This window comes from Triturus cristatus, chromosome 12 (genome assembly GCF_964204655.1).
Source record: "Triturus cristatus chromosome 12, aTriCri1.1, whole genome shotgun sequence".
Classification (NCBI taxonomy): Eukaryota; Metazoa; Chordata; class Amphibia; order Caudata; family Salamandridae; genus Triturus; species Triturus cristatus.
In genome coordinates, this window is record NC_140595.1 from 850,397,444 (window position 1) to 850,424,490 (window position 27,047).

At 41.4% G+C, this 27,047-nt stretch overlaps 1 protein-coding gene and 1 long non-coding RNA gene across 2 annotated transcripts; one reads left to right on the forward strand and one right to left on the reverse strand.

The window, feature by feature from the left end:
• The first annotated feature begins 11,603 nt into the window (after positions 1-11,603).
• LOC146783074 (uncharacterized) lies at positions 11,604-13,524 on the forward strand. Its single transcript, XR_014972160.1, has 2 exons — positions 11,604-11,694; positions 12,013-13,524. It is a non-coding gene; the product is annotated as an uncharacterized LOC146783074 (long non-coding RNA).
• A 10,817-nt stretch (positions 13,525-24,341) lies between these two features.
• LOC146783075 (olfactory receptor 11L1-like) lies at positions 24,342-25,286 on the reverse strand. Its single transcript, XM_085637273.1, has one exon. It carries the CDS (start codon positions 25,284-25,286, stop codon positions 24,342-24,344), a length of 945 nt encoding a protein of 314 aa, XP_085493399.1.
• Positions 25,287-27,047: the final 1,761 nt, after the last annotated feature.

Here is a 27,047-nt window from a genome sequence, read left to right on the forward strand (position 1 = left end):
AGCATGGTCGATGCCGATAGTTTCACGAGATGACCCATTATTGCAGAATTTTGATGAGTTCAAGAAAGAATTTTTGAGAATCTTTGACCGAAGACGGATCTCTCAAGCAGTGGATAACGAGCTCTTGGAATTGAAGCAGGGAAATAGAGACTTAGTGGCTTATCTAGCTCAATTCAACAAACTTGTAATGGAGACTGATTGGCCGGAGAACAAGAGGACAGCAATATTTTATCGAGGGCTGCGAGATGAATTAAAAGATGGCTTGGCTCAAATACCGAATCGTCCAACTGAAATTTCTGCCCTGATAGACCTAGTGCTAGAACTGGATTTCCGGCAGGGAGAGAGAAGAGGAGAGAGAAGACGAGAGTACAGAAGTACGGTTCCGCGATTCGACCGAGCTAAGGCTGAAACAGGAAGAAGTACAGAAGGAACCTCAGGATCTGAACCTATGCAAATAGGAACGATTCGAGGACCGCTCACAAAAGAGGAGAAGGAGAAGAGACGAGCCAACAACTTATGCATGTATTGTGGATCTAGTGGACATTTTGTGCGAAATTGTCCAAAAAAGCCAAAGGGTTCATTTAAGCCGAAGGAAAACTCACAGCACCACCTGTAGAAGGAGTTGTGCAGGTGGATGCGAATCAGAAATCAACTCCTCAGGAACATCGGCTGGCGAATACATTACAGTTGTCTTTGCCTCATTTGATTTTATCTTTGACAATCCGTTTTCGTGAAAAAATAATGAAAAGAGTGACTGTGATGGTGGACTCAGGAGCCACAGGTAATTTCTGCGATCAGAAATTCGCGACTAAGATTGGGCTGCAAGCAATTGCCAAGGCTAAAAGTGAACCAGTTCGAGCAATCGATGGTACCAATCTATCCTCAGGGCCAATCACGAGTCACACAGAGTTGATAGAGCTGATTCAAGAAGATGGGCATAGAGAAGCTATGCACTTTAACTTAATTGATGCCCCCCAATTTCAGCTTATATTGGGGCTTCCTTGGCTCACAGAGCACAATCCTTCAATCAATTGGAGCAACAGAACAATTGAAATGAACTCGGCATATTGTAGAGAGAACTGTTTTGGGGCCTACGAGGCAACGACTAAACAGAACCCGGCTCATGCATTATGTTCAGCGGAAGTCTCTTTGTGCGTAATAAATACTCAAACAATTCCACAAGAATATCAAGATTTTGAGGACGTTTTCAACGAACAGGAAGCAGAACAACTGCCGCCTCATCGCGTTTACGACTGCAAAATAGACTTGGAGCCAGGGGCAAATTTGCCTTGCAGTCGAGTGTACGCCTTGACGGAACAAGAGAATCATCACTTAAAGGAGTATATCGACAAGTATCTGGCCAATGGATTTATACGTCCCTCCCAATCGCCGGTGTCCTCGCCACTATTTTTTGTGCCTAAGAAGGGGCAGGGCGAGTTGAGAATGTGCATTGATTACAGAGCCATAAATCGAATAACAAAGAAGAACAGGTATCCTCTTCCCCTTATCTCTGTCTTGTTGGACCAGATCAAAGGAGCACAGATGTTCACGAAGTTGGATTTAAGGGGAGCTTATCACCTTATTCGAGTTAGAGAGGGAGACGAGTGGAAGACGGCCTTCAGAACACGCTTGGGGCTATTTGAATACCAGGTGATGCCCTATGGGTTGTGCAATGCGCCTGCAGCGTTCCAACACTTCATAAATGATGTGCTCAGTGAATTCATTGATCGATGTGTAATTGTGTATATTGACGATATACTAATCTACTCAACGAATACGCAGGAGCATCAAACACAGGTTCGAGGAGTTTTGCAGAAACTGCGAGAGAACAAACTATTTGTCAAGTTGGAGAAATGTGCTTTTGGAGTTCCACAGGTAGAGTTCTTGGGCTTTGTAATCTCGCCAGCAGGCATTCATATGGATAAACCAAAGATTCAGGCCGTACAAGAATGGAAGTCGCCCACTTGTGTGAAAGAAGTCCAAGCGTTTATTGGGTTCGCAAATTTCTATCGGAGATTTATTGGAGACTTTTCCCGACGAATACTACCTTTGACGCGACTACTGAAGAAGGGAACACGATTCGAATGGTCGGAGGAAGCAGAGCAAGCCTTTAAAGATTTGAAGAAAGAGTTCACCACTGCGCCAATCCTCCTTCATGCCGATCCGATGGAGGCCTTTTATGTCGAGACAGATGCTTCGTACCTTGCGATTGGTGGAGTTTTATCTCAAAGGAATAAGGAAACGGGCCAGTTACACCTGGTGGCTTATCGGTCCAGGAAATTGACACCAGCAGAAATCAATTATACGATTACGGAAAAAGAGTTGCTGGCGATAAAAGACGCCTTCAAGGAGTGGAGACATTATCTAATGGGGGCCCACCACGTAGTAACAGTCTACACGGACCATCGGAACTTAAAATTCCTGAAGTCAGCCAGAACCTTGACACCTCGCCAACTCCGTTGGTCTCTGTACTTTGCCGATTACGATTTTGTGATAACATATCGGCCGGGGGCACAGAATGGAAAGGCGGATGCTTTGTCTAGGTTGGGAACCGGAGAAGAAAGAAGTCCAATAGGCGCTCAAGTGATCATACCAGATACCAAGATTATAGGCGCCACTGATATTTTGAACTTTAAGGAAAAGGTAATCCAAGCTCTAACCCCAGAAGAAATGCAGAGATGGGCGCAGCTAGAACCTGGAAGAGAAGTTCGCGATGAACTACCATTCAAAGAAGGTGCATTGTATTTGCCGACTACAGCATTGCAGAAGCAAGTCTTGCAGGAATTCCATGATCATCTGTTGGCTGGCCACAAGGGAGAGTTCAAGACAGCCGATCTAATCAAAAGAAAATATTGGTGGCCACAAATGAGTAAAGACATAGAACAATATGTAAAGACTTGTGAGATATGCGCTCAGGGAAAATCAGAACGGCACGCTCCACAAGGGCTGTTGCAACCCCTTCCCATTCCTCCTCATCCTTGGCATACAATCACCCTAGACTTAATTACAGACTTACCATCCTGTCAAGGGACCAATACAATACTAGTAATAGTAGATGCATACACGAAAATGACACACTTCTTGGCCTTAAAGGGAATCCCTACCGCAAAACAGTTAGCAAGACACTTTAGTACACAGATTGTCAGATTACATGGAATACCCAAGATCGTAATATCAGACCGGGGAACCCAATTTGTTTCACATTTCTGGAAGGCTTTTATGAAAGGGTTAGGAGTAGAAACTCGTTTTTCCACCAGTTTCCATCCGGAGACGGATGGACAAACGGAAAGGGTGAACCAGGAATTGGAGCAATATTTACGATTGTTCTTGCTGAAACAGGAGGGAGAATGGCCGGACTACTTGTGGACAGCAGAATTCGCTCATAATAACGCGAAGAATGTGTCCACTGGATATTCCCCGTTCTACTTTAACTATGGTAGACATCCAAATTCCGCAGTACAAGATGTGGAGCTCACAGTCCCAGCAGCCAAGGATTTGGTAGCTCATTTAAAGTCAGTGCATGAAGAAGCATCAAAGAATCTAGTACAGGCTAAGGAAAAGTATAAGAAAAGAAAGAAACCCCCTCCACTAGGAATAGGTGATAAAGTCTGGTTGAATACAAAAAATTTAAGGTTAAAAGGGAACCGAAAATTTCAGCCACGATTTATCGGCCCTTACCCAATTGCAGAGCAGATCAGTCCAGTGACCTATAAATTGACCTTACCCTCCCAATTCAAAATTCATCCAGTATTTCATGTTTCCCTTCTGAAGAAGGCAGTTTCTGATTTGAGAAAAGAACCAATTCCAAAGCCAATTCAGCTAGATACAGGAGTAGAGTTTGAGGTGAAAGAAATTCTGGACTCAAAATTAGTCAGAGGTAAACTGTACTATTTGGTAGATTGGAAAGGCTATGGTCCAGAGGAGCGGTCTTGGGAATCAGATTCAGATGTTCATGCTCCTAGGCTAATAAGACTTTTTTATCAGCGCAATCCAACCAAGCCCAGAGTGGAAGGACCATCCTTGGTGGGGGGTACTGTCAGGATCCCAAATGTGAGTTCCAAAACGAAGCGCAAGGAATTAAGTTCAATGGGCGCGTCAGTCTTGAATGGGTTTCAATGGTCGAGTTTGTGGCATGCCCGCATTTCCAAGATGGCCGCGCAGACGCTGGGGTCGGCGGTCTAGTTGCTAACAGATCTAGAGAGAGACGATGTGACGCGCGCGCCTGAGGTAGTGCGCACTTCACCAAGATTTTTCCTCAGAGAAGACGTGTTCTAGAGAGTTCCCAGTTCTGAAGAGAATACCTTGTCAAAGAAGTTTTCCAGAGTGACACAAGAGAGTTGTGTCGATACTTACCGAAGAAGAACAGAAAAAGCCGCAGAGTCCATAGAGGCTACTTACTGAGAGTAGAGTTCGGAGTTTTCCTCGTCGCTACAGGAAACAAGACACGAATTCTGCAGCACCTGAAGAGAAGACAGAAGAAAGCTAAGTGAATTATTGATAGATTATCTAAGGTCACATAAAAATGATAAGTAGTGTTTGGTGACGCGATAAGTAAAGACTTACCAGGGACAGCAGAGAACAGCATACCGAGTCCTAAAAAGAAAAGAAGAACATTATAGTATTTACTGAAGAGGTTACTAAGGGAAAAATAATTAAAGACAATAAGAACTGTTAACAAAGAAAGTAAGGAGTAAGACTTACCTGAGCCATAACAATTCACAGTAACCATAGGAGAGGAAGCAACTGGAGAAGTTTTAAGCACAAAAGAATCATCTAGAAGACAACAGTTATTAGTATAGCTAGAAGCAATAAAGAAAGAAGAGAAACCGCGAGAAGAAAGATTGATGGTAGGTCAAAAGAGGAGTTAAAAGATATTAAGACTACAAGATAAATAGGTATAATTAAAAAAGAATATATGTTTTACAGAGAAATAGTGACATCAATAACAAGAAAGAAGAAAAAGGCAGAATTGAACAAGAAGAGAGGCACAGAGTTCAGGATACTGGGTAGGTAGGAAACACCATTACAAAAGAGAAGAAAAGAGACAGAGTAGAGTAGAGGAGGAATAATAATATAATGTTGTGTGTTTAGGTACCTCAGGAAATCTTCAGTAGCAGAGAGATAGCTGAAGAAGAATTCCAGATAGGAAAACCAGAAGGTCCAGAACCAGTCTCTTCTCTCGTTTGTTATTTTATCCAATTTCCCCCTTCCCCCTTGCTGATCAGTTAGAGCCAAAGATATATCTTGGGGCTGAGTGATTAGTAGTGGGAGTCGGGAAGCTAGGAGCTTCTGTTCCTGTGCAAGACAACGGTAACCAGCGAGAAGCTGAAGGTGAGCCTTGACAGATTGGATCTATTAAAAAGAATGCATGCTACGATATATTGTTCTCCTTCTGGTGTATATCTCACTTTAGGACAGAAACTGACTTCTCCAATGTATTTGTCCAAAGATCAGTTTCCACCTGAATTGCTTTCTCTTCCAGCAACGGGTCCGAACGATGTAGGCTGCCTTGAGATTCCACCTTATGTTATCACTCTTAAGCCTAATGTTGAATTGCCTCGTATTTCGCAATATAGAATTTCTACTGAAGGTGAAAAAGCGCTTTTGGAAATCATTCATGATTTGATTCAGAAGGGTATGGTTGAGGAAACGAGAGGAAACATATGCAATAGTCCTGTTCTTCCTGTTCTTAAACGCACTGATCCTTCTCAGCCTCCTGTATATCGTTTCGTAATTGATCTCCAGGAGGTAAACAAAATTGTTGTACCACAGTTTCCTGTTGTCCCAGATATCACTGCTCTGTTGACAATGATACCTTCCACAGCGACTTGGTTTTCTGTTATCGATCTAAAGAATGCCTTCTTTAGTATTCCCATTGCAGAAGAGAGTAGGGATATTTTTGGTTTCTCTCTTGGAGGCCGAAGCTTCCGGTTCAAGCGCGCACCCCAAGGCTATTGTGAAAGTCCCTCTATTTACAGCCAAGCTTTAAAATGTCATCTTGATACTTTTCATTTGCCGTCTGGTGCTGCTCTTATACAATACATGGATGACTTGTTAATCGCTGCTGATTCAGAGGATATTTGCAAAAATGTGACTGTTGCATTGTTACGTCATTTGTTTGATCTGAATCACAAGGTTTCACCTTCTAAGCTACAATATGTTCGTCGAGAGGTTACCTACTTGGGTCATCTCCTATCAAAGGAGGGACGACGATTAACCCCAGAACGAATTCAGACGATTGCGAAAATGTCTGTGCCATCCACACAAAGGGAGGTACGTGCTTTTCTGGGTATTACTTCTTATTGTAGGCAGTGGATTCCGAGCTTTTCTTTGGTGGCCAAACCTCTGTTGGCACTCACTTTGAAAGATACGCCTCAGCCCCTTCCGTGGACTGACGAATGTCAGAAGAGTTTTACTGATTTACGTGCTGCTCTGTGTTCAGCTCCTGTACTAGGTACTCCTGATTACAATAAGCCTTTTACGCTCTATGTCCATGAGAGAGAGGTTTGTGCGTTGTCGGTATTAACACAGCGATTTGGAGACAAACAGCGACCATGTGCATATTTTTTGGCTACGTTAGATCCAGTAGCCAAAGCATTGCCTAGTTGTCTCAAAGCGACAGCAGCAGCAGCAATTTCTATTCGACAGTCTGCTGGAGTAGTACTAGATAACACACTTATTGTTATGGTACCACATGCAGTGGATACCTTACTAAACCGAACAAAAACACAGCATCTTACAAGTGCTCGTTTGTCTGGATATGAGTTGACGCTTTTGGCTAGTCACGTGCACATCAAAAGATGTAACACTTTGAATCCAGCTACTTTGTTGCCTCTTCCAGTAGACAAAGATGACCAAGAACAACATGATTGTTTCCTCCGTACTGAGGAAGAGACAAAAGGAAGAATTGACTTGAAAGATACACCGCTAGAAAATCCGGATGGAACTCTATGGGTAGACGGTTCTTGTTTTAAAATGCCTAATGGAGATACAGTTTCAGCCTATGCTGTAACTACTTTACATACAGTTGTGGAAACAGCACGTATCAGACACAATTGAGCTCAAGCAGCAGAACTGATAGCTTTAACCAGAGCATGTGTGTTGTCAAAAGGAAAAAGGGTGAATGTGTACACCGACAGTCAATACGCGTTTGGTGTAGCGTTCAATTTTGGGCGTTTATGGAAGGAAAGGGGATTCCTTACTTCACATGGCACTAAAATACTACATGGTCAATTGGTGACTGATCTTCTTGAGTCACTTTCTTTACCAGCTCAAATAGCAATTGTGAAGTGTAGTGCACACAAAAAGATTACAGATGATGTTGGTCGAGGAAATGCATTTGCAGATGAAGTAGCGGAAAAGACAGCGAGAGATGCTACAAGTCTTCTTGCCTCTCTTGTCCCAGGAGCACAGGAGGCTGACGGTGCAGGCCCTGATAGGCTCCAGGTTGGATTATGCCAACATTCTTTACCTGGGCCTGCCAGAGTATCTGCTACAAAGGCTTCAAGTTGTACAGAACGCGGCGGCCAGGGCCATCTTTGGCCTAAGTAGACGGGCCAGCGCCTCTGGGTTGTTGGTGACGTTACACTGGCTACCCATTCGCAAACGGGTTGCCTTTAAGGCTCTGACCTTGGCCTACAAAGCGCTCCATGCTGTGGGAGCTAAACATCTGCAAAAGAGACTGACCTTTTACCATCCGACTCGCTCGTTGAGGTCAGAATCTCTACTCTTGGCGGCTGTTCCGCGTGTGAAGAGGGCCCGCCTTGGGGGCCGCTCTTTTAGTCTGGTGGCCCCACAGATGTGGAATGCACTACCGCTCCCTTTGCGGGGGGCGTCTACTCTCCTTGATTTTAGAAGAGGTCTCAAAACCTGGCTGTTTTCCCAATAGGTCTGCCAGTAGTTTTGTTTTCTTTTATCTTTCAACTTGTTTTTAGTTGTGTTGTGTTAGTCTGAAGTCTGTTCCCCTTACCTAAAAGCGCCGGGACACTCTTTTTGAGTAACCGTTGCGCTATACAAAAGAATAAATAACATAACATAACATAACAAGTCGAATGTATGTTGCGGGTCCTGCGAATTGGGTTAGAGAGAGAGGAATGTATGAAGATACAGTAGAAAGTGTAAAGTCGATTCAGAAAGAGGCTACTGAGAAAGAATTGAGTAGGTGGAAAGAAGGTACAGGAATGTTGGATGAGATGGGATGTTGGGTGGAATTGTCTGAGCACCAACGTTGGCTGTTACCAGATGCCTATGTACTCCCAGTAGTTACTATGGCGCATGGTCCAGCCCACTTAAGTGCGAAAGGTATATGCAAGCTTCTGGCTCCAGGATGGCAAAATGAAGGAATCCCAAAGTGTGCAGACAATGTAGTGAAACATTGTATTGTTTGTCTGATGTACAATCCAGGAAAGGGAACCCCAACTCCAGCGGGTCACTTTGCTCCTCCGACATATCCATTTGAGGTGTTGCAGATCGATTACATTTATATGGAACGATGCAATAACCTCAAATATGTTCTGGTGGTAGTATGCGCCTTTTCTAGGTGGATAGAAGCATACCCTCTAAAAGACAATACAGCCTTATCTACAGCCAAAATTCGACTGAAAGAATTTTTCCCCAGGTTTGGTTTGCCGCGCATTGTCTGGAGTGACAATGGGAGCGAATTTATGGGCCAAGTCATGCAAAAAGTTTGTGCGGGTGCTGGCATCAAGCAAAAGTTCCATGCGGCAAATCATCCACAGTCAGCGGGTTTAGTGGAATGCTACAACGGAACTTTGAAACTCAAACTAGCGAAAGTACAGGCTAGTACAGGACTTAATTGGACCGATGCTTTACCATTGGCTCTTCTCTCCACCAGAACAGCAGTACACTCTCGTTTGGGACTTAGCCCTTACAAAGTGGTCTTTGGGCGCCCAGCTAATATATGGGGAGTCCCTCGCCCTAAGAAATATTCAGACTTGCCATATCCAATGTTGATTGATTACTTGCATGAACTTACAACTAAATTGCGTGTTCTCCATCAACAGGTTCAGAGTGCTTTGCCGAAGGCTTCCAGAGACCCAGGTCATTCCATCCAGCCAGGTGACTGGGTATGCGTGAAGTATTTCCAAAGAACAAAGAACTTAGAGCCCAGGTGGAGGGAGCCCCGAATGGTTCTGCTTACGACGAGAACAGCGGTAAAAGTCGAAGGAAAGAAGAACTGGGTTCACGGCGTGCACTGCAAAAAGGTTCCTTTGCCTTTGCCCTTCGATCAGTGGGTCCGTAGAGGTATTAGAGACTCTGAGAGTGAGAAGATTCCACGATTTGTACCTTTTAGTGATGCACGCCTGAATGGAACATTGTCTGAGAAAGAGAACGACAACATTCTTCAAGAAGCAATACCACCACATCGTCGCTTGAATACGACAAATCCGCGAACATTGTTCCGAGACCAAACTACACCTGATAAAGAACACTATAACCTAAGACCTAGACTAAAGAACACTTAAGATTTTTCTCTCTTCTATGTAGTATTCTATCCCGGTTGCAGGGTCACGGTAGGAGTCTTGGTTGTGACCTGAGTAGTGGCAATAGGCCTGCAGGACTTGCAGTGTCATAGGACGGCAGATAATCATAATCAAGTGATTGAGGAAGATTGCCGTGAGCATCCATTAGAAAGATGGAAACTACATTAGGCAAAAGAGAGAGAAATGATAAAATGAAAGAAGAACCCTGTAGATTAATGTACAGTCATTTTAGTATAGCTTTATGTTTTATTATATTATTGTGTATTCTTTTGCCGTGTATAAATTGGATTGTTATTGCTCTGCAGCAAAAAGTTGTCTCTCCTTCCACCTCTTCGTCTTCTTCTACTGTCTCTCCACATCTATTTCATACACTTCCTCAACATGAACTCATAAGAAGAACTGAATATTACAACAATTCCTTTATCAAGTTATTACATCAACACCAATTAGTGATCAATACAACTGACTGTTGGGTGTGTGGACTTATGCCACATACCACAGAAAAAGGAATGCCATATTTAGTTCTTCCGTTTTCTTATGAGGGTTCTGCTTGGGCTTATTTTGTTATCTTTTCCAATGCCTATCAAAGCAAATTCAGACGACCCCTTAGTTCATATATTGGTGGTCCAGATTTTAGTCACAGCTCATTGATAAAGGGAATGGTAGCTATGGCTAAAATCATGGAAAATAGTAAGATTTCCGTTAACGAAAGGAAAGCGTATACTAACTGGAAGGTCACCCATTATATTGCTAGCCTTAGTGATAAGGTTAGACAAGGACAATCTCCACCAATTTGGACTATACCTCATCAGGGAAATTTCTGTCTGCAAATAAATGGTCAGTCCTCTGACATCGTACAAAGAAACAACTGTTTCCCACACATATGTCTACTCCTCTCAGAACTCGCCGCCTCTAGTACCATCTCAGGGCACATATTTTATCTGCCACGATAGGGCTTACACGTGGTTGCCAACTAGTTTTTCTGGTATCTGTTATATAGCTTTCCTTCTTTCCCCTACATACACCGCTTCTGCAAATCATCATCGAAACAGATATGGCAGAGGGATTATTAATTCCAAAGACACAGCAGGACAAGAGGGAGGAGATTTCCTCAAAGGATTTCTTCCTTTTTGGGGTCCAATGGCCAACAGCAGAAATTTAAGGCAACTGGTTTGTGTTGTAGAAACCACTATAGACATCACTGTAGGAGCCTTAAGAAATACGATTGTGTGCACGCGCTCATGTTAAAGCTTGGATTGGCAACAGAAAGCGTTTTTGAAAATGCACGAATAAAGGATTTAGTGTCATCTATCTGTCTCCGGATTGATTCTGCATAAACACAGAGACTACGATAACTAATATGATAAATTGAATGGTTTAACAAGGATTACTTGGTTCACAGTGAAGACTTGGTGTACATGGAAAATTTCCTCTTAAAGCAGTGCAGCAGATGGGGCCGCTAAAAGCGGCACCTTTTTTCAATGTCATTTACAAGCTGTGTTGGGACGATTCACAGCGCTGCTTGCACGCACACGCACTTGCAGTTTCAGCACAAATTATAATATGAAAATAAGGGAAGGAGTGCATTCGCTACTTTAGTCTTATTTGCTTTGCAATTATCGTCCAAACTTGTGTCTGCACCCCATTGGTTTCACGGAAGAAAGTAAAAGTTTAAGTATGAAAATGAGCCTCATTCTGGAGACAGCGGAACATTCAGAAGATCTGACACGGACTGGATGAACGAATAGGACATTTCTCTGATTAGGAAGGATGGTGGATTTGAGCACTACGGAACGTCACCATTTCTTGGACTATTACAGACGATCACATTGTTTTTATTAATTCATAGGCAATGTCATGGTTCAAAAGTACAATTTTGATGCATTGTTGAATATTGAGGTTTATTATTTTTGAAAGCACACCGTCATTTCATTTTCATTCTTGCTTTTTTACTATTGTGGGTGAACCAGGTTCTGTTTATGCATAGTAAGAACAATGCATTATGGGTATTGTAGTATTGCCAATATCAGTATAGAGTTCGTTCTCCTTTAATTGAGGTAGTCACATGGTTTCATTCAGCACACCTGTGTCAGCGGTTTAAGAGCTGGGAGGGAGTGAGTTTTGAGATTGATTCTTCTGAGCACGAACGGAGGCATGAAAAGATCGTAATGCCGGTTTTGGCATTCACAAGGTGAATAGGGGTTAAGGTGGTTCTTGTTATGGATTAGGGTTTTAATTTCAGTTGTGAATGGATAAGGGGTAGTTTAAGGGGAAGCACAAGGTTTTAGGCACGAATTAGATGCAGGTCACAAGAGTAAGCTTTGTTTCTTAATTTCGTTTTTAGATGGGTTTCACCGCTGTTTAGTTGGTGGGGTGAGAGTGAGGGTGGTTAAGGGAGGTGACTGTTTGTTGGGTTAAGACTTATTATTATTATTTTTTCGTATTTTCAGGTACTGGGTAGGTTATGTTTCAAAGTGGTTGACTAAGCGCATCCTTCTATTTTTCACAGCGACCCCTGACGAAGAACCAGATTGGTTCGAAATGCATTGGGTGATATTTGAAGTCCTACTGTGAAATACGATTGTGTGCACGCGCTCATGTTAAAGCTTGGATTGGCAACAGAAAGCGTTTTTGAAAATGCACGAATAAAGGATTTAGTGTCATCTATCTGTCTCCGGATTGATTCTGCATAAACACAGAGACTACGATAACTAATATGATAAATTGAATGGTTTAACAAGGATTACTTGGTTCACAGTGAAGACTTGGTGTACATGGAAAATTTCCTCTTAAAGCAGTGCAGCAGATGGGGCCGCTAAAAGTGGCAATTTTTTTCAATGTCATTTACAAGCTGTGTTGGGACGATTCACAGCGCTGCTTGCACGCACACGCACTTGCAGTTTCAGCACAAATTATAATATGAAAATAAGGGAAGGAGTGCATTCGCTACTTTAGTCTTATTTGCTTTGCAATTATCGTCCAAACTTGTGTCTGCACCCCATTGGTTTCACGGAAGAAAGTAAAAGTTTAAGTATGAAAATGAGCCTCATTCTGGAGACAGCGGAACATTCAGAAGATCTGACACGGACTGGATGAACGAATAGGACATTTCTCTGATTAGGAAGGATGGTGGATTTGAGCACTACGGAACGTCACCATTTCTTGGACTATTACAGAGGATCACATTGTTTTTATTAATTCATAGGCAATGTCATGGTTCAAAAGTACAATTTTGATGCATTGTTGAATATTGAGGTTTATTATTTTTGAAAGCACACCGTCATTTCATTTTCATTCTTGCTTTTTTACTATTGTGGGTGAACCAGGTTCTGTTTATGCATAGTAAGAACAATGCATTATGGGTATTGTAGTATTGCCAATATCAGTATAGAGTTCGTTCTCCTTTAATTGAGGTAGTCACATGGTTTCATTCAGCACACCTGTGTCAGCGGTTTAAGAGCTGGGAGGGAGTGAGTTTTGAGATTGATTCTTCTGAGCACGAACGGAGGCATGAAAAGATCGTAATGCCGGTTTTGGCATTCACAAGGTGAATAGGGGTTAAGGTGGTTCTTGTTATGGATTAGGGTTTTAATTTCAGTTGTGAATGGATAAGGGGTAGTTTAAGGGGAAGCACAAGGTTTTAGGCACGAATTAGATGCAGGTCACAAGAGTAAGCTTTGTTTCTTAATTTCGTTTTTAGATGGGTTTCACCGCTGTTTAGTTGGTGGGGTGAGAGTGAGGGTGGTTAAGGGAGGTGACTGTTTGTTGGGTTAAGACTTATTATTATTATTTTTTCGTATTTTCAGGTACTGGGTAGGTTATGTTTCAAAGTGGTTGACTAAGCGCATCCTTCTATTTTTCACAGCGACCCCTGACGAAGAACCAGATTGGTTCGAAATGCATTGTGTGATATTTGAAGTCCTACTGTGAAATACGATTGTGTGCACGCGCTCATGTTAAAGCTTGGATTGGCAACAGAAAGCGTTTTTGAAAATGCACGAATAAAGGATTTAGTGTCATCTATCTGTCTCCGGATTGATTCTGCATAAACACAGAGACTACGATAACTAATATGATAAATTGAATGGTTTAACAAGGATTACTTGGTTCACAGTGAAGACTTGGTGTACATGGAAAATTTCCTCTTAAAGCAGTGCAGCAGATGGGGCCGCTAAAAGCGGCACCTTTTTTCAATGTTAAGTAATATCACGGCAGAACTACAGGCGGATCGTCTTATGACCTTACAAAACCGAGTTGCCTTAGACTTAGTTCTTGCGGACCGTGGTGGAGTGTGCAAATTGATCGGGTCAAGTTGTTGTATTTTCATACTTAATGACGCTCCGACAGTATACCAAGCCATCTCTAAATTACATATAATCTCTGAGTCGATTCATCAGGTCGAAGGAGATTGGTCATTATTGGAGTGGTTTTGGGGACTACTGTCCAAATGGGGTTGGAAGATATTGACGTTCCTTGGAATAGTTTTAGCCATCATTTTCTCTTGTTGCCTTTGTATGCACTGTGGTCCCGCTATCTGCGATCTTTGTGCTCCTATGTGCATCCCTAAACCCAAATCACAAAGAACAGAGAATATCAGAATGATGCTACAACAACAGCTCAATGAACTCATGGCCATCGACATTGACTCAGATTAACGTGAGTCTGTGTATCTTGCCTGAGTTCTGTCAAAAGGAGGGTCTGAGAAAATTCGATTTTCGATCATGATCGTATCGACCCGCCATTTTGTGCTCCGCCGCCATTTTGTATTGCCCTCACTCAGGCAGTACGATGATCGAAGTCTTTTCTGCTTTTCCTGCAGCTTCGTGTCGAAATAAGCCTTCTGCCTCTATTTACAAAGCTGGTGTTAGGACTGGCCGAGTACACTAATCCCTGTCTGGTTTCCCTAATCCTCGTCTCAACTATCTGTTGGTTCACACTATTCTCTTCTGACTTTATCTTATCGTCTGGCCTTCGCTGTCCTCTGCTAGCATTCTCTCGTTTCACAACTGTCCTCCAAAACACACAAACGTATCTCGCCACCTGCAAGTTGGTTACAGAACTGTTAATGAATTAGTTCGTGGGAGGGGTGACAAACACAGTCGGAGGAGAGGCTTCTTCGAGTTACCTGATAATTTATTTTCAAACCTTTCCTATTGGTTCTGTTCTGTTTTCCAACTTTTCTTATTGGCTCTTTCTTGTATGTTTCGGGTGTGTTTTTGGTTAATGTATATTTCACATATGTACTATATAAGATTGTGCGCCACAGAGTGAAGTGGCAGTCTCATGAGAACATACCGTGTGTACTTCTAGGACAACTGTACTAGCTGCAGCTAATAAAATCTGATCTTTTACGCCGACAGAGTGTTCCCGTATCTCTGTGTAGCTAAGCAGGAGAACCCAGGAGATTAAGGCGTACCCTGCGCCGCCAGGTCCAATTGGTTCTAGTTCTTCAACCACACCTTGACCCCTGCTCCCCCTCCCTTAGTTGGGGCGGTCGGTGACCACTTGCATGGGGGATGCACAAGGGTTAGTGACAGAATTATCAGATGACACACCAGAGTTTTTAGCAGTGGACAAACAATGAATGAATTGTGGCCGCCGAAACTGTTTTAATTGAAATAATAATGATCTTTGCTGCGTCTGCATATTAGAAGGTTTTGATAATAGGATATTTTCACATATGCCCAATATTGCTAATCTGGATTTATATTGTGCATTTATGAATTTTTGTCATGACATGATGTGCATACATTCTTTTAATTTCTTATTCTTTCTTACTTGATTGTTACACATTTTTCTTCTGTGTACTTCTGCTGTTGATCTCATGTGCTGCTGGAATGGTACTGCATTTATTTGTTCCGCAGGTCATTCTTGCTTAGTGTGCTGATGGTCTTGGCATTTTATGTTCGCATACCATTTTGAGGCCGTGTTTTACGTCGTTTCTTTGCGTGTATTTTTCTGGTTGTGAGCAAGTTATTTATGGGCTATTGATGTGCTCAAATCTTTTTACACTTACTAGTGCAGGATTGCTGTTTGCTTGCATCCTAAACTATTGTTGTGCTGAAACTATACTTGGGTTGACTGGTGGTGAGCATAATGCTTAAGCTCATACTACTTATGATGGAGCATATTACGTTCCCAATTTTGCTTGTGTCATAAGGTGGTGAGCTTAATTGTTATGTCCAAACCTTTTCTGTGTGGTGGTGGGTTCTTCTGTGGATGGATTCCCAAATCACTGTTACGGGGCATTTTCGCTCCATTTTTTGTATTTATTGTTGTCTGGTGGTGCATATTTTCTGTTTTAAAATTTCTTCTGGGTAGTGATGGGTACTTCTGATGCTGTTACTCAAACTGCATCTGGTGGGCACTTTCGCTCCATGCTTGCATGTTTGATGTGCAATTCTTAGTGGTGGTGTTTTTTTTTTATACTTATACTCAAACCACATTAAGCGAGGTTTTACTGTTGTGCGCATTGCATTGTTCCGGGTGTTGGGATGCTTCTGAGGGCTCAAACCCACTTGCTTTTATATTTATTGTGTTGCTTTCTTTATTGCACACATATCTCTTCTGTTGAAAGGGTGGGTGTGTGTGTGTTTTGTGTCTTTCGACCTGTTTTTCCTTTCTCATTATTTACTTGTTCTAATTTCCATACGTCTTGCCTCTTTATTTGTCATTGTTTCTGTTAGGGAGGGAGGTGTGTGGTGTCCTGCTCTCTTCTCTGTCTAGTTCTTTCTCTGTGTTCTGTACTCTGCTGCTCAGCCAGTGTAAGTGATGTCACAGAATGTTCCCTGTGTGTATAGAAGTGTCAGTTGCTGTATGTGGGCTGAGCAGCAGGGATGCTGCTCCCGGTGGGGCTTATTCTCCTGATACTACTTTCAATACTACTATAACCATCTTATCCTGTAATGTTCCTGTCCTGATTGAAATAACGAATAAATCTTCCATTTGGATACAACTATATCTCAGTCTACCTCCTTTCTTGAATTTCACACTGCTACCCCTGGTGATCCTACTACTCAAAGTCCCTGCTGCAACAAGAATCCTTCGCCACAGGAAGAGTTTGTGCACTGGATAGCGCTGGCCAATAAAGCGCAGGTGCGGTAAAAGAGCCTCCTCCTGCCCTAGTGATCCTAGGACTTGTAGAGCCCCACTGCAACAATAAATAGCCTAGATTGGTGTGGCAATAGTAACTTTCCCCCCTTAGGTGTCCAATGCCTTCCCCTAAATTACTTAGCTTGAAATGGGAATAATAAGCATGAACGCTTTATTGAACAATACCTTCCCCTAAATGGCTTAGATTGCACTGGGAATAGTAGATATCACCCATTTAGTTCCCCAAACCTTCCCCATAATAGCTTAGATTGGCGGTGGAATAGTAAATGTGACCACTTTAGTGTCCAACACCATCCCCAAAATGGCTTGGATTGGAAACGGGTTTGTGATCCCTTTAGTGTATAACATAATTCACAAAATGGTTCTAATAGTTAATGCTTAATAATTATTGTTATTGGGAAAGCTAAAAAAAGCCATGTACTTCCTCAATCGATATATTAAGACAATGCTATCATGCTGTACATCGTATGTCATTACTGTTTCTTTTTCTATTCTGCTTTGAAAACGATTAATACAAATATTTGAAATGAAAGTGGTTTTAATAGAAGCGGGCGTGGTAAATGTATCTGCTTTAGTGTATAACATGTTTATTGTAATATGTTACATTACAGTGTGAGCATTAGATGTAAAAGTATTGCATTTTTCACATTCATCGTTAATATTGACATTTTTTAAAAGGACAGTGATTAACACCATTTATGATTTTTATCTTTTTCTGTATTTACTTTTTATATTTTATTTAACGTATATGCTACATTTTTAGCTCATATAGTTTAAAACATAAAATAAAAAGTTTGATTGTTATTTATTACAGCATTTCATATATTTTTTTTACCATTGTTTGGTAGATTTGCATTTTCAAAATTTTTGCAAATATGGTACAATCTCTTTTAACCATATACATTTGTTTTACATACATGCTTTTGTAAGAGGTTTTATATATCTTTTAATTCGATTATACACAGCACTATATTATGTTAAAGGTTGTTTGTATATTACAATTTATATTTTTTTAATACATGTATTGACATCTTTTCACATTTTATTATAACATTGTTACACATTTTTATAACTTTTTTTAAATCAATTTTTATCTAAAGTCTCATTGTTTTCTATAGGGAGATAGTCTTTTTTGTTTTCATTTTAGGTTCATTTCATTTAATGCTAGGTGTTCTTTTGAAATATATTCCTGTCATTTTTTATCTGATTGATGGAGTTTTTCATGTTTCTGGGGCCTTTTTGGACTTCACTTTTACCTTTTGATTGATTATATTTTGACAACATGGATTTGGATGAAGACCTACAGCTACAGAACTGTAAATGTCATTATTTATTTATGAGTCGGAGGAGTTGTATTTTATTATGTATGTGTATTTGCTGTAATTGTAATGTTTTTTATTACATTTCTATGTGTTATATTTACTTTTTTGTGTTTATTTCTAAACTTGTGCTTTGTGATTGTTGATCTGCTGATTTTTTATTAATTAATAAACATAATGTTTTTATTGTTCAGTCTTATTTCTAAGTTATAAATATGTTTTTGACAGAGTAAATTGTCTATTATTTAGTTAAAATATTTAAGTTATGGTGGTGTGTACCTTTGTTTGCTAGTGTCTAGGTAGATTTCCATTTTATAGTAGAGATTTGCTATTATTCTAGGGGCCTTATTAAGGGTTAGGCAGTGTGAGAGGGACCGCCAAACCGGTAGTCACACTGCTTTCTTTTTTTTTTGCGGTCCCATGGCGGTCCCCAAAAAATGAGCAATGCAATAGGAGTGCATGAGACACCCTTCCTACCAGGTAATGAAAAGGGGGGTTAACCTTGAATGTATCAGACACCACTCCTACAAGGTAAGAAAAGATGGGGTGAACATCCTTACGTACACCAGACATGCCTCCTACCAGGTGACGTAAAGGGGGCTGGGCGCTCAACCTTGAGTGCATCAGACACTCTTCCTATCAGGTAATAAAAAGAGTTGTCAACCTTGACTGCATCAGAGGGGTCGGATATTGAACCCTCTGCTGATCACATATATAACATGAGTTCACAAAATCTTTCCTTCTTTTGCATCATGTTAAGTATGTAGTGATGGACCAGAATTTAAGAAGATATAGGCTGATTGAATGAAAGAATACATGGTTATTTTCTAGCAGATATTTGTACACATTGTGAGATTTGTCTGTACACCCCTTCTCACTCTCCTTGGACCTGCACCTGCCCTGGGATTAAGGGCATAGATTCTTTATTTTCAATGCAACTCTCATCATTACCAGGATTAATGTCATTGTTTGGAATATTATGGAATATTTTGCGAACATTGTGGAAGCAGACCTAATTCAGTGAGATCTCTTGAATGCTTTAGTTCAGGCATGTCTAGGTTGGCAAGAAGATTCTCTCCTTACAAGGCAGACACAATTGCTACTCTGCATAGTCTTCAAGACAGACAATAAGGGTGGGGGCAGAGACTGCTGCCCATCAACAGAATGGTAAGGTATCCCAGAACATAGTCCGACATTAACATTGTGCCCTACATATAGTTTTTTTTTTTTTTTTTTTTTTTTTTTTTGAAACCGTTTATTGCAGTTTATAGAAGTTACAGGTATGGGCCTACAACCACCCGGCCGGCCGCTAGAGCATCAAAAGCATACATACATACAGCAAAAATTTTCTCAGCGGTGCACAGCCCTACATATAGTTGACAAAAATATTGCGTTAGTGTAATGTAATGTAATGTAATGTAATGTAATGTAATGTAATGTAAAAGTTACTTCTATAGCGCTGCTACCACTCCAGGGAGTATCTTGGCGCTCACCCAACTCAGAAGTACGAGAAGGGGGGGGGAGTAGACACAGATTACATGCGGCACACTACATCTCAGACCATTGCTATACAAGCTGAATTGGACATAGAGTATACCCAAGTTTTTAATGCTTTCCTGTATTGGGTTTCATCCGACAAGGAGCGTAAGGAAAAGGGTAGCTTGTTCCATGCTTTAGCACCCAACACGAAGACAGATTTGCCACCTTTAGTTGTCAGCTTAAATTTAGGGATAGTCAGCAGGTTTTGGCCCGCAGATCTTAGACAACGTACCGGCTTGTATCGCTTAAAACCCTCAGTTAGATATTTAGGGCCTCGATGGTGAAAAGCCCTAAAGGTAATCAAGAGGACCTTAAAAAGTATTCTCTTTGCGATTGGTAGCCAGTGTAATGCATCCATTGCTGCAGAAGCTGATGATCTACGGGGCCAGCCTAATACTAGGCGGGCAGCTGCATGTTGGACCATTTGTAGTCTGTGAAGTACCGATCTGTTGGCTCCTGCATATAGACTGTTGCAGTAGTCCAGCCTAGAAGTGATCAAGGCCACTGCAACAGTTTTCCTGGCTGACAGCGGCAGAAGATCAAAGAACTTTCTCAAGGCTTTGGTTATGTGAAAGCATGTGCCAGCTACTGCAACAGCTTGTTGTTTGAAGGACAGCTGATTGTCAAATTTAATGCCTAAGTTCCGGACTGATGTGATGGTATTAGGAGGAGGTACCTCACCATCCGGCCAACAACTTATCGGGGAAAACAGATTTTCTTTTCCGACCGGAAGGATTTCCGTCTTCTCGGCATTGCATTTAAGATGATTATCTGTCATCCATTTAAATGTTGCGGCTAGGCACTCTTTAAGATTTTCTTCGTCGGCACCTGCTCGATCCCTGTCTAGTACTAGGATAAGCTGGGTGTCGTCAGCATACGAGATAGTACTGATCTGGAAAGAAGTAATCAGATTAATCAGGGGAACCAGGTACAGATTAAAAAGTATGGGACTCAAACTTGAACCCTGGGGGACTCCCGAGGTAAGGGCCTTAGCTTCAGATTGATACTGGCCCAATACTGTGATTTGGTGTCTATCTCTGAGAAAGTTTCTCAGCCAGGTCAGAGCTGTCCCCTCTACCCCCGCGGCAGCTAAACGGTCCGCCAAGATGTTATGCGAGACCGTATCAAACGCTGCCGACAGGTCAAGTAGAATTAGGACCGCCTTCTTTCCCTGGTCAATGGCCAAACGGAGAGTCTCAGTTGTAAACAATAAGGCAGACTCGGTAGAGTGTTTTGACCGGAACCCTGACTGATTATGATGTAAAATATCATTAGTTTCCAGGAAATTTGTGAGTTGGATGTTCACAAATTTTTCCGTTAATTTAGACATCACTGGAAGCAGGGAGATTGGGCGTAGGTTGGAGAGAGTGGTAGGGTCGGCAAGGTTTTTTTTTTGAAGTGGTTTGACCGCAGCAAGCTTCCAATCGCTAGGGACATCTGCCGTCGCTAAAGATGAATTAATAATACTGTTTACAATGGGGTTGATAGTTTCTGCCAGAGATTGTAAAGCCAAAGGAGGGCAAGGATCAAAGGGGGATCCGGATTTGCTCGCAAAAATGGCTTTAAGGGAGTCTTCAAGGGAGACAGGGGCGAAAGTGTCCAAACTAATTGGGGCCTTCACCCTCTCCCCTCTTTCATCTGCTTCTAAAATGGAGGGAACTAGAGGAAAGGTTCTCACAATTTTAAGAATTTTATTCTCGAAGTAATCCGAGATCTCATTACATAGGATTTGAGAAGGTGGAATCTCCTGCGACAGGACAGAGGGATTCATAAAGTCCTTGACTATATTAAAGATTTCCTTTTGTCCTTGAGCTGCCGTTTCAATTGCCTGAAGATAGTAGGCTTTTTTGGCTGATTTTATATCTGCATGGTACTGTCTTCTGGCCTGTTTATAAATGTCACGGGCAGTGGTCTCATAATGCCTGCGCCACCGGCGTTCTAATGTTTTTATTTCCCCCAGTTTAACTCTCAGGGGTAATGTAAACCAAGGAGCCTTCATTTTCTTTTTAGTGGAATTTCTGATGTTGGAAGGACTTAGTTGATTGCCTATCATAGTTATCCAATCCCGCAGCTTTTGGTTATCAACAGAGGTGTTACCTGTTGGCGCCAGGGTGCCAATTCCAGGCGCATCCAACGCATCAAGTCTACTGGATAGTTGTTTCCAGTTAGGTTTATGAATCATGTTAGGAGTGGTGGTGTTATTTCTAATTCTATCCGACCTTTTATGCAAAAATGGAATAGAGAACGGGATAAAGAAATGGTCAGACCAAATCTGGGGACAGGGCGGATTGACTATCAGATTGCTGGAATTAGAGCAAATACAGTCTAATAGGTGGCCACCCGAATGCGTATATTGATGAGTCAGAAGAGTGAGTCCTAGAATATTAATAATGTCCATAAAGCAGTCCACTCCAGAGGCTTTTGGAGAGTCAAGGTGCAAATTTAAATCACCCAGTATGGTAAAATTCGAGAATCTAAGTACCAAGTTACTGAGTGCATCTCCCACACTTTCCAGGAATTCCTTAGGGGGGCCTGGGGGGCGATAAATGAGTACACCAGAAAATGTGAGTGAATCATGTATACCCAAAGAGAATGCTAACGCTTCTGCTCCTTTTATCTCGGCGAGTTCATGGGAGGAGCATTTTAGTGAGCTGCGATATATAATGGCCAGGCCGCCTCCCCGTTTTTCCTTTCTATCTAGACGCTGAATAGAAAAATTCTCCGGGAGAGCGATAGCCAAGTCAGGATTACACCAAGGCTTAAGCCAGGTCTCGGTAATCAGAAGCCAATCGAGGTCATTGTCGGAAATGAGCTCCTGTATATTTTGCGCATTTTTACACAACGAACGGGCATTAATAAGACCACCTCGTAGTGTGGGGGAGGTAGGCGACATTTCCGGGGACAATACAGACAGTGGCATGCCAATATATTTGTTCACACGCAGCAGAGACAAGGTCTACCACCTATGACAGTCAACTGATGGACTCGTGCCAAATGATACGATCAGGGATGCCCTACCTGCAGTGAAGTAGTATAGATAATGCTCAGAACGGAGAGTCTCCCGCCTCTACGCCTCCGTTGCGCTGACGGGCGCAGACGGGCAAGACTCTGGCCCGAGTCAGGCACTACCGCCGCGCGTCACCGCTGCGCGGTCCGACGTGAGCTTTAAGTAGTCACTCCCCTCCCTCCGGCTGAGCACTAGAGCGCTCTGCGCGATGTTTCCCGGAGGGAATTCCAATATGGCGTCAGGTATTAATAAGTGGAATTAATAATGTAAAATCTACACAATATGTATTGTGAATGATATGCAGAAAACAATATTTACGGTGACATTTCTGTAGACAGTATTCTGACATACAGGAATGGAATAAATTATTCATTATTTTATACACATTGTGCATGATTTTACAATGGTTATTGGGTTGATAGATGTCGTTAAGAAAGAGTTGCCAGAAAAAGACACGTCAGTAAACATTGCTTGTTTGTGTTTTTTGCTTCGGTGGATGGCAAAACTTTTAAAAATACTAAATAGTTTCAGGCCAATACATATGTAGGACCCCCTTCACCAAAGATATGCACCATGATGAGAAAGTCTGTGACAAACTGTTATGATTTGGAACATTTTGCAGAAATGTAAATATAGTTGATGTTTTTGAGCTACCCATAATTGTCATGTATCAAAAGGAAGGCTTGGCTGGACTAACAGAATTCATATAATGTGCAGACTCAGAAGTTGTATGGTCCTGTTATGTTTCCTCATGTGCGTTGTTTATGGGGACCCCCAAATGCATTGAACCTGCACTCGTCCCAATCCCTACATTCAGAAGAACTTCTTTGGGGCACGCCTCCACTATGACATCTTTGTGTATGAGAGATGCAGTAGTAAAATGTTATATAGTATTTTTTGCTGCACAACAAAATAAAAGAGGTAAACATTGAAATTTGAATGCATAGAAACACCGCAACAAATGTGTCTTACATATCAGTGTATATCTATTGTAAATCACAATGATATATATCTACTAGTGGTTAATGTGCTTAGTATTAACAGTGATGTCACACCTTCAGTGTAACACTATTCAAAGTGTTTGATCATTTGAAGGAGAGGAGAGGAGGCGACTTGTCCTTATGTGGTTTCGGATCACCTATCGTGCTCAAACATAGATCAGTGGAATGATGGACCAGTGCAAATTCATTAACAAGCATAATCCTACTCCATATGCCTTTTTAGAGTATTGCTGGCAGACGTTACTCCCTGGTTGTAATGGTTACCCCTGCTTAGTGCTCAGGCATGTCCTTGGGGGGGGTCTAAGTCCATTTCATAAAATCTGATCTCTTTCATGCCAAGAGCAGGAAGGATCATTATCTTACACTCCGCCTGTTTACTTCTAGCCTTAGACTGTTTTTGCTACATTAGACCTTTTCTTTTGCCATTTTCAGTGTTAAGAAAATCCTTAATATATAAAATTGAGTTTTTATAAAATATGAGATCAGATATCAATTTGTCAAGAATGTTATCCTTTATTTCAAAAAAACATTTTGCAACAAGACACAACAATAAAAGGGTTAGATACGTCACATGTAGTTCTTGCACTGTATTCCAATCATGGGCATTATTTTATATCAACTCATTGGGATGCTCACTGTGAAGACACATGTGGGACATCTGACAAGCTCTTTAGTCTTCAACCATTAATTTCACCATTCGGTGGTCATTGTGCCTGCAGTGCTCCAAAACCGTTTAATACTTAGGGTGCGAAAGACCAGTTAGTTGTAATGCCTTGGCTCTGAGTGGACACCTGTATTTCCTAATGATACATTTTATTTCAAATGTTTTGTGCATTAGAATAGGTTCTTTTCTTTGCTTTCAGATTTTGAGGAGTCCAGCCTTCCTGAAAACTTTCCTGAAGGTTCTCTGTATCTCCTTATTCCTCAGAGTGTATATGATGGGGTTCAGTAGTGGGGTCGCCACAGTATAGACCAGGGATAGGGCTTTGTTGAGATGGAGGTAGTGGGCAGACGTTGGTGTCAGGTATATTGATATCAGTGTCCCGAAGTATACGATAACCACAGTGAGGTGTGAGCTGCAGGTGGAGAAGGCTCGCTCTCTGCCTAGCGCAGAAGGAATTCTCAAGATGGCTGACATGATGTACGTGTAAGACACTAAGACTAGGACGAATGGGATGGACAACATGCTGACAGCTAGGAGAAAGACAGTCATCTCTATCACAGAGGTGTCAGAGCAGGCAGCTTTTACCATGGGTGCAAACTCACAGAAGAAATGGTTAATCTCCTTGTATCCAAAGAACTGCAGTCTACAGAGGAAGCTGACTGTGATCACCGGCGGAGAAAACCCAGACATCCAGGCAATCACTGCAAACTTCAGGCAAAGCCCCTTTTCCATCAGGACTGCATAGCGCAAGGGAAAACAGATGGCCACATACCTGTCATAAGCCATCACGGTCAAAAGGATGCACTCTGTGCCGGCAAAGGAGACAAAAAAATAAAACTGTGAGATGCAACCGGTATAGGAGATGAGCCTTCTGCCTGTCAATATGCCAGCCAGCATGGTGGGCACAGTGGTTGTAGGGTACCAGATTTCCAAGAATGACAGGTTTCCCAGAAAGAAGTACATGGGTGAGTGCAGGTGGCTCTCCAGGGTCACAGTGACCACAATTAGGAGGTTTCCAGCTACCGTTAAGAGGTAGATGGAGAGAAAGATGAGGAAGAGGAGGGGCTCTAAAGCTGGCCCAGCCTGAAATCCGAGTAGGACGAATCCTACTGCACTGCTGCTGTTCCCAAAGCACTCCATGTCTGCTGGATTCATCATCTGCAAAGAGATTTACAGACAACACATAGTAAGTTATAGCGTGTAGAGTTTTAACACAAGAGGAAACAGTTGTCATGCGAACCTGTGGCTTGGCAAGGCGGTGCACTTCATATGTGATACCAGTCTATTACCTAATCTCAGCAGCAGGGCATGACAGACAGAGCATCTGTGGTGTCCTGATAATAAAATGTCTCCACGCCATGGAAGCCACATCTTTTTTGCTGCTCTCTGGAAGGGAAACTCTCATTTTCTTGATATTCATGTGTACCTTAATTTTTCTCTTGTTTACTGTATATTTCTCCAATGTGGTTTGCGCTATATTTCCCAGTGCTTGTTCAATACTTTTCTTTTATTGTAATCGTGTTTGCTAGTGCCAAATTTTAACCTAATTACTATGTATCTTCTATCATTAACTTCATCTTAATTTCTTGGCCTTTTCTCACCTTTCACCACCCAAGGTGCCACTTTCAGTTCTCTCATCTCTGATGATGTTGACTACTCCTCACTCACTCCAAGACTTCCCATCCCTGCCTCTATCTGATATCAGTTGTCAGTCCTTTCAACCCCTCTGTTTTCTTGCAAGTCCCCTTTATATATATAATTCTGCATTTAGGAGCCCCCGTTCCTGAACTCTACCGCTATTCCCCCTGAAGCCACCCCTGAAATCCCTAACTTGTGTTTGCCAATTAGATTGGCCAGTGTTTGGAAAAATATTGAGATTTAAATATTGATTTACAGAAATATTGTAAAATAAATATTGTGATCCAAAAATATTGTGATGCAGAAATATGGTTGTTAAGAATATCAATTGTTTTCAGGGATGTAATATCTCTGTCAAGAATATCGTTGGTGTTAATATCGTTTTCAATAGTATAGCTGTAAAAAATATTGTTTTTTAATTATCTTTATGTGTTTTAGTTCATATATTAATTATATGTGTTATTTTTGTTTGTATAATTGTTAATAATATTTTTTATTATAGTATGCAATGTTAAGTGATTTATTAACTTAAATGTAGGAGCTAACAGTAATTTAAAATGCTGTAGAAGGTTTCTAGGTTTGTTGGGATATAGATTAGGGAGTGTAATTAATTAAACAGTAATTATTAATTTAATAATTTTTAATTAATTATTAATTATTCATATTGTATAATATTTATAGTTATTTATATTAGGTGCAGGCTGCAGGGTTTGCTGGGGTATAGGATGGGAGGGCAATTAAATAATATTGACTTAAACAACTAATTATTAATGTATTATTAATTATTTAATTGATTATTACTTGCGTACATTTTGTAATATCTGATAGATTACCAGTTAATGCTAAAAATCTCATGCATGCTTATCTGTATTTGCTGCTTCTCACAGAAGAGTATTTCTTTTGTTTGGGGGTTCATATATATTCTATAAGAAGAAGCTTCAATAAATTATCAAAGGAAGTTTAAGAGTGCCCCCAAACTGTCAGGCAGCCTTTCACCTGTCTCCGTTCAGAGGGATCCTTTAAACATCTCACAAGTGTGGTTCGCACGATGAACAGATACTCTGCAGCCTGTCTGCAGAGTAGATGTGAAGTATGGTTGCACACGCCAAAAGCGAATTCCAATAGGAATGAGGAAGGATTTTGGTACAGACCTGGAACAGAGAAAATATACAAGCCCAAATTGTGTCATATGATCTGTAAAAGACGTAAATTGAAGTTATGAAATGTGCATAGAAACCAATACTTAATGATGTATTTCAGTCT

Excerpts from the sequence above, each read along its gene's own strand:
- LOC146783075 (XM_085637273.1), bottom strand. The coding sequence starts at position 25,286 with ATGGAGTGCTTTGGGAACAGCAGCAGTGCAGTAGGATTCGTCCTACTC.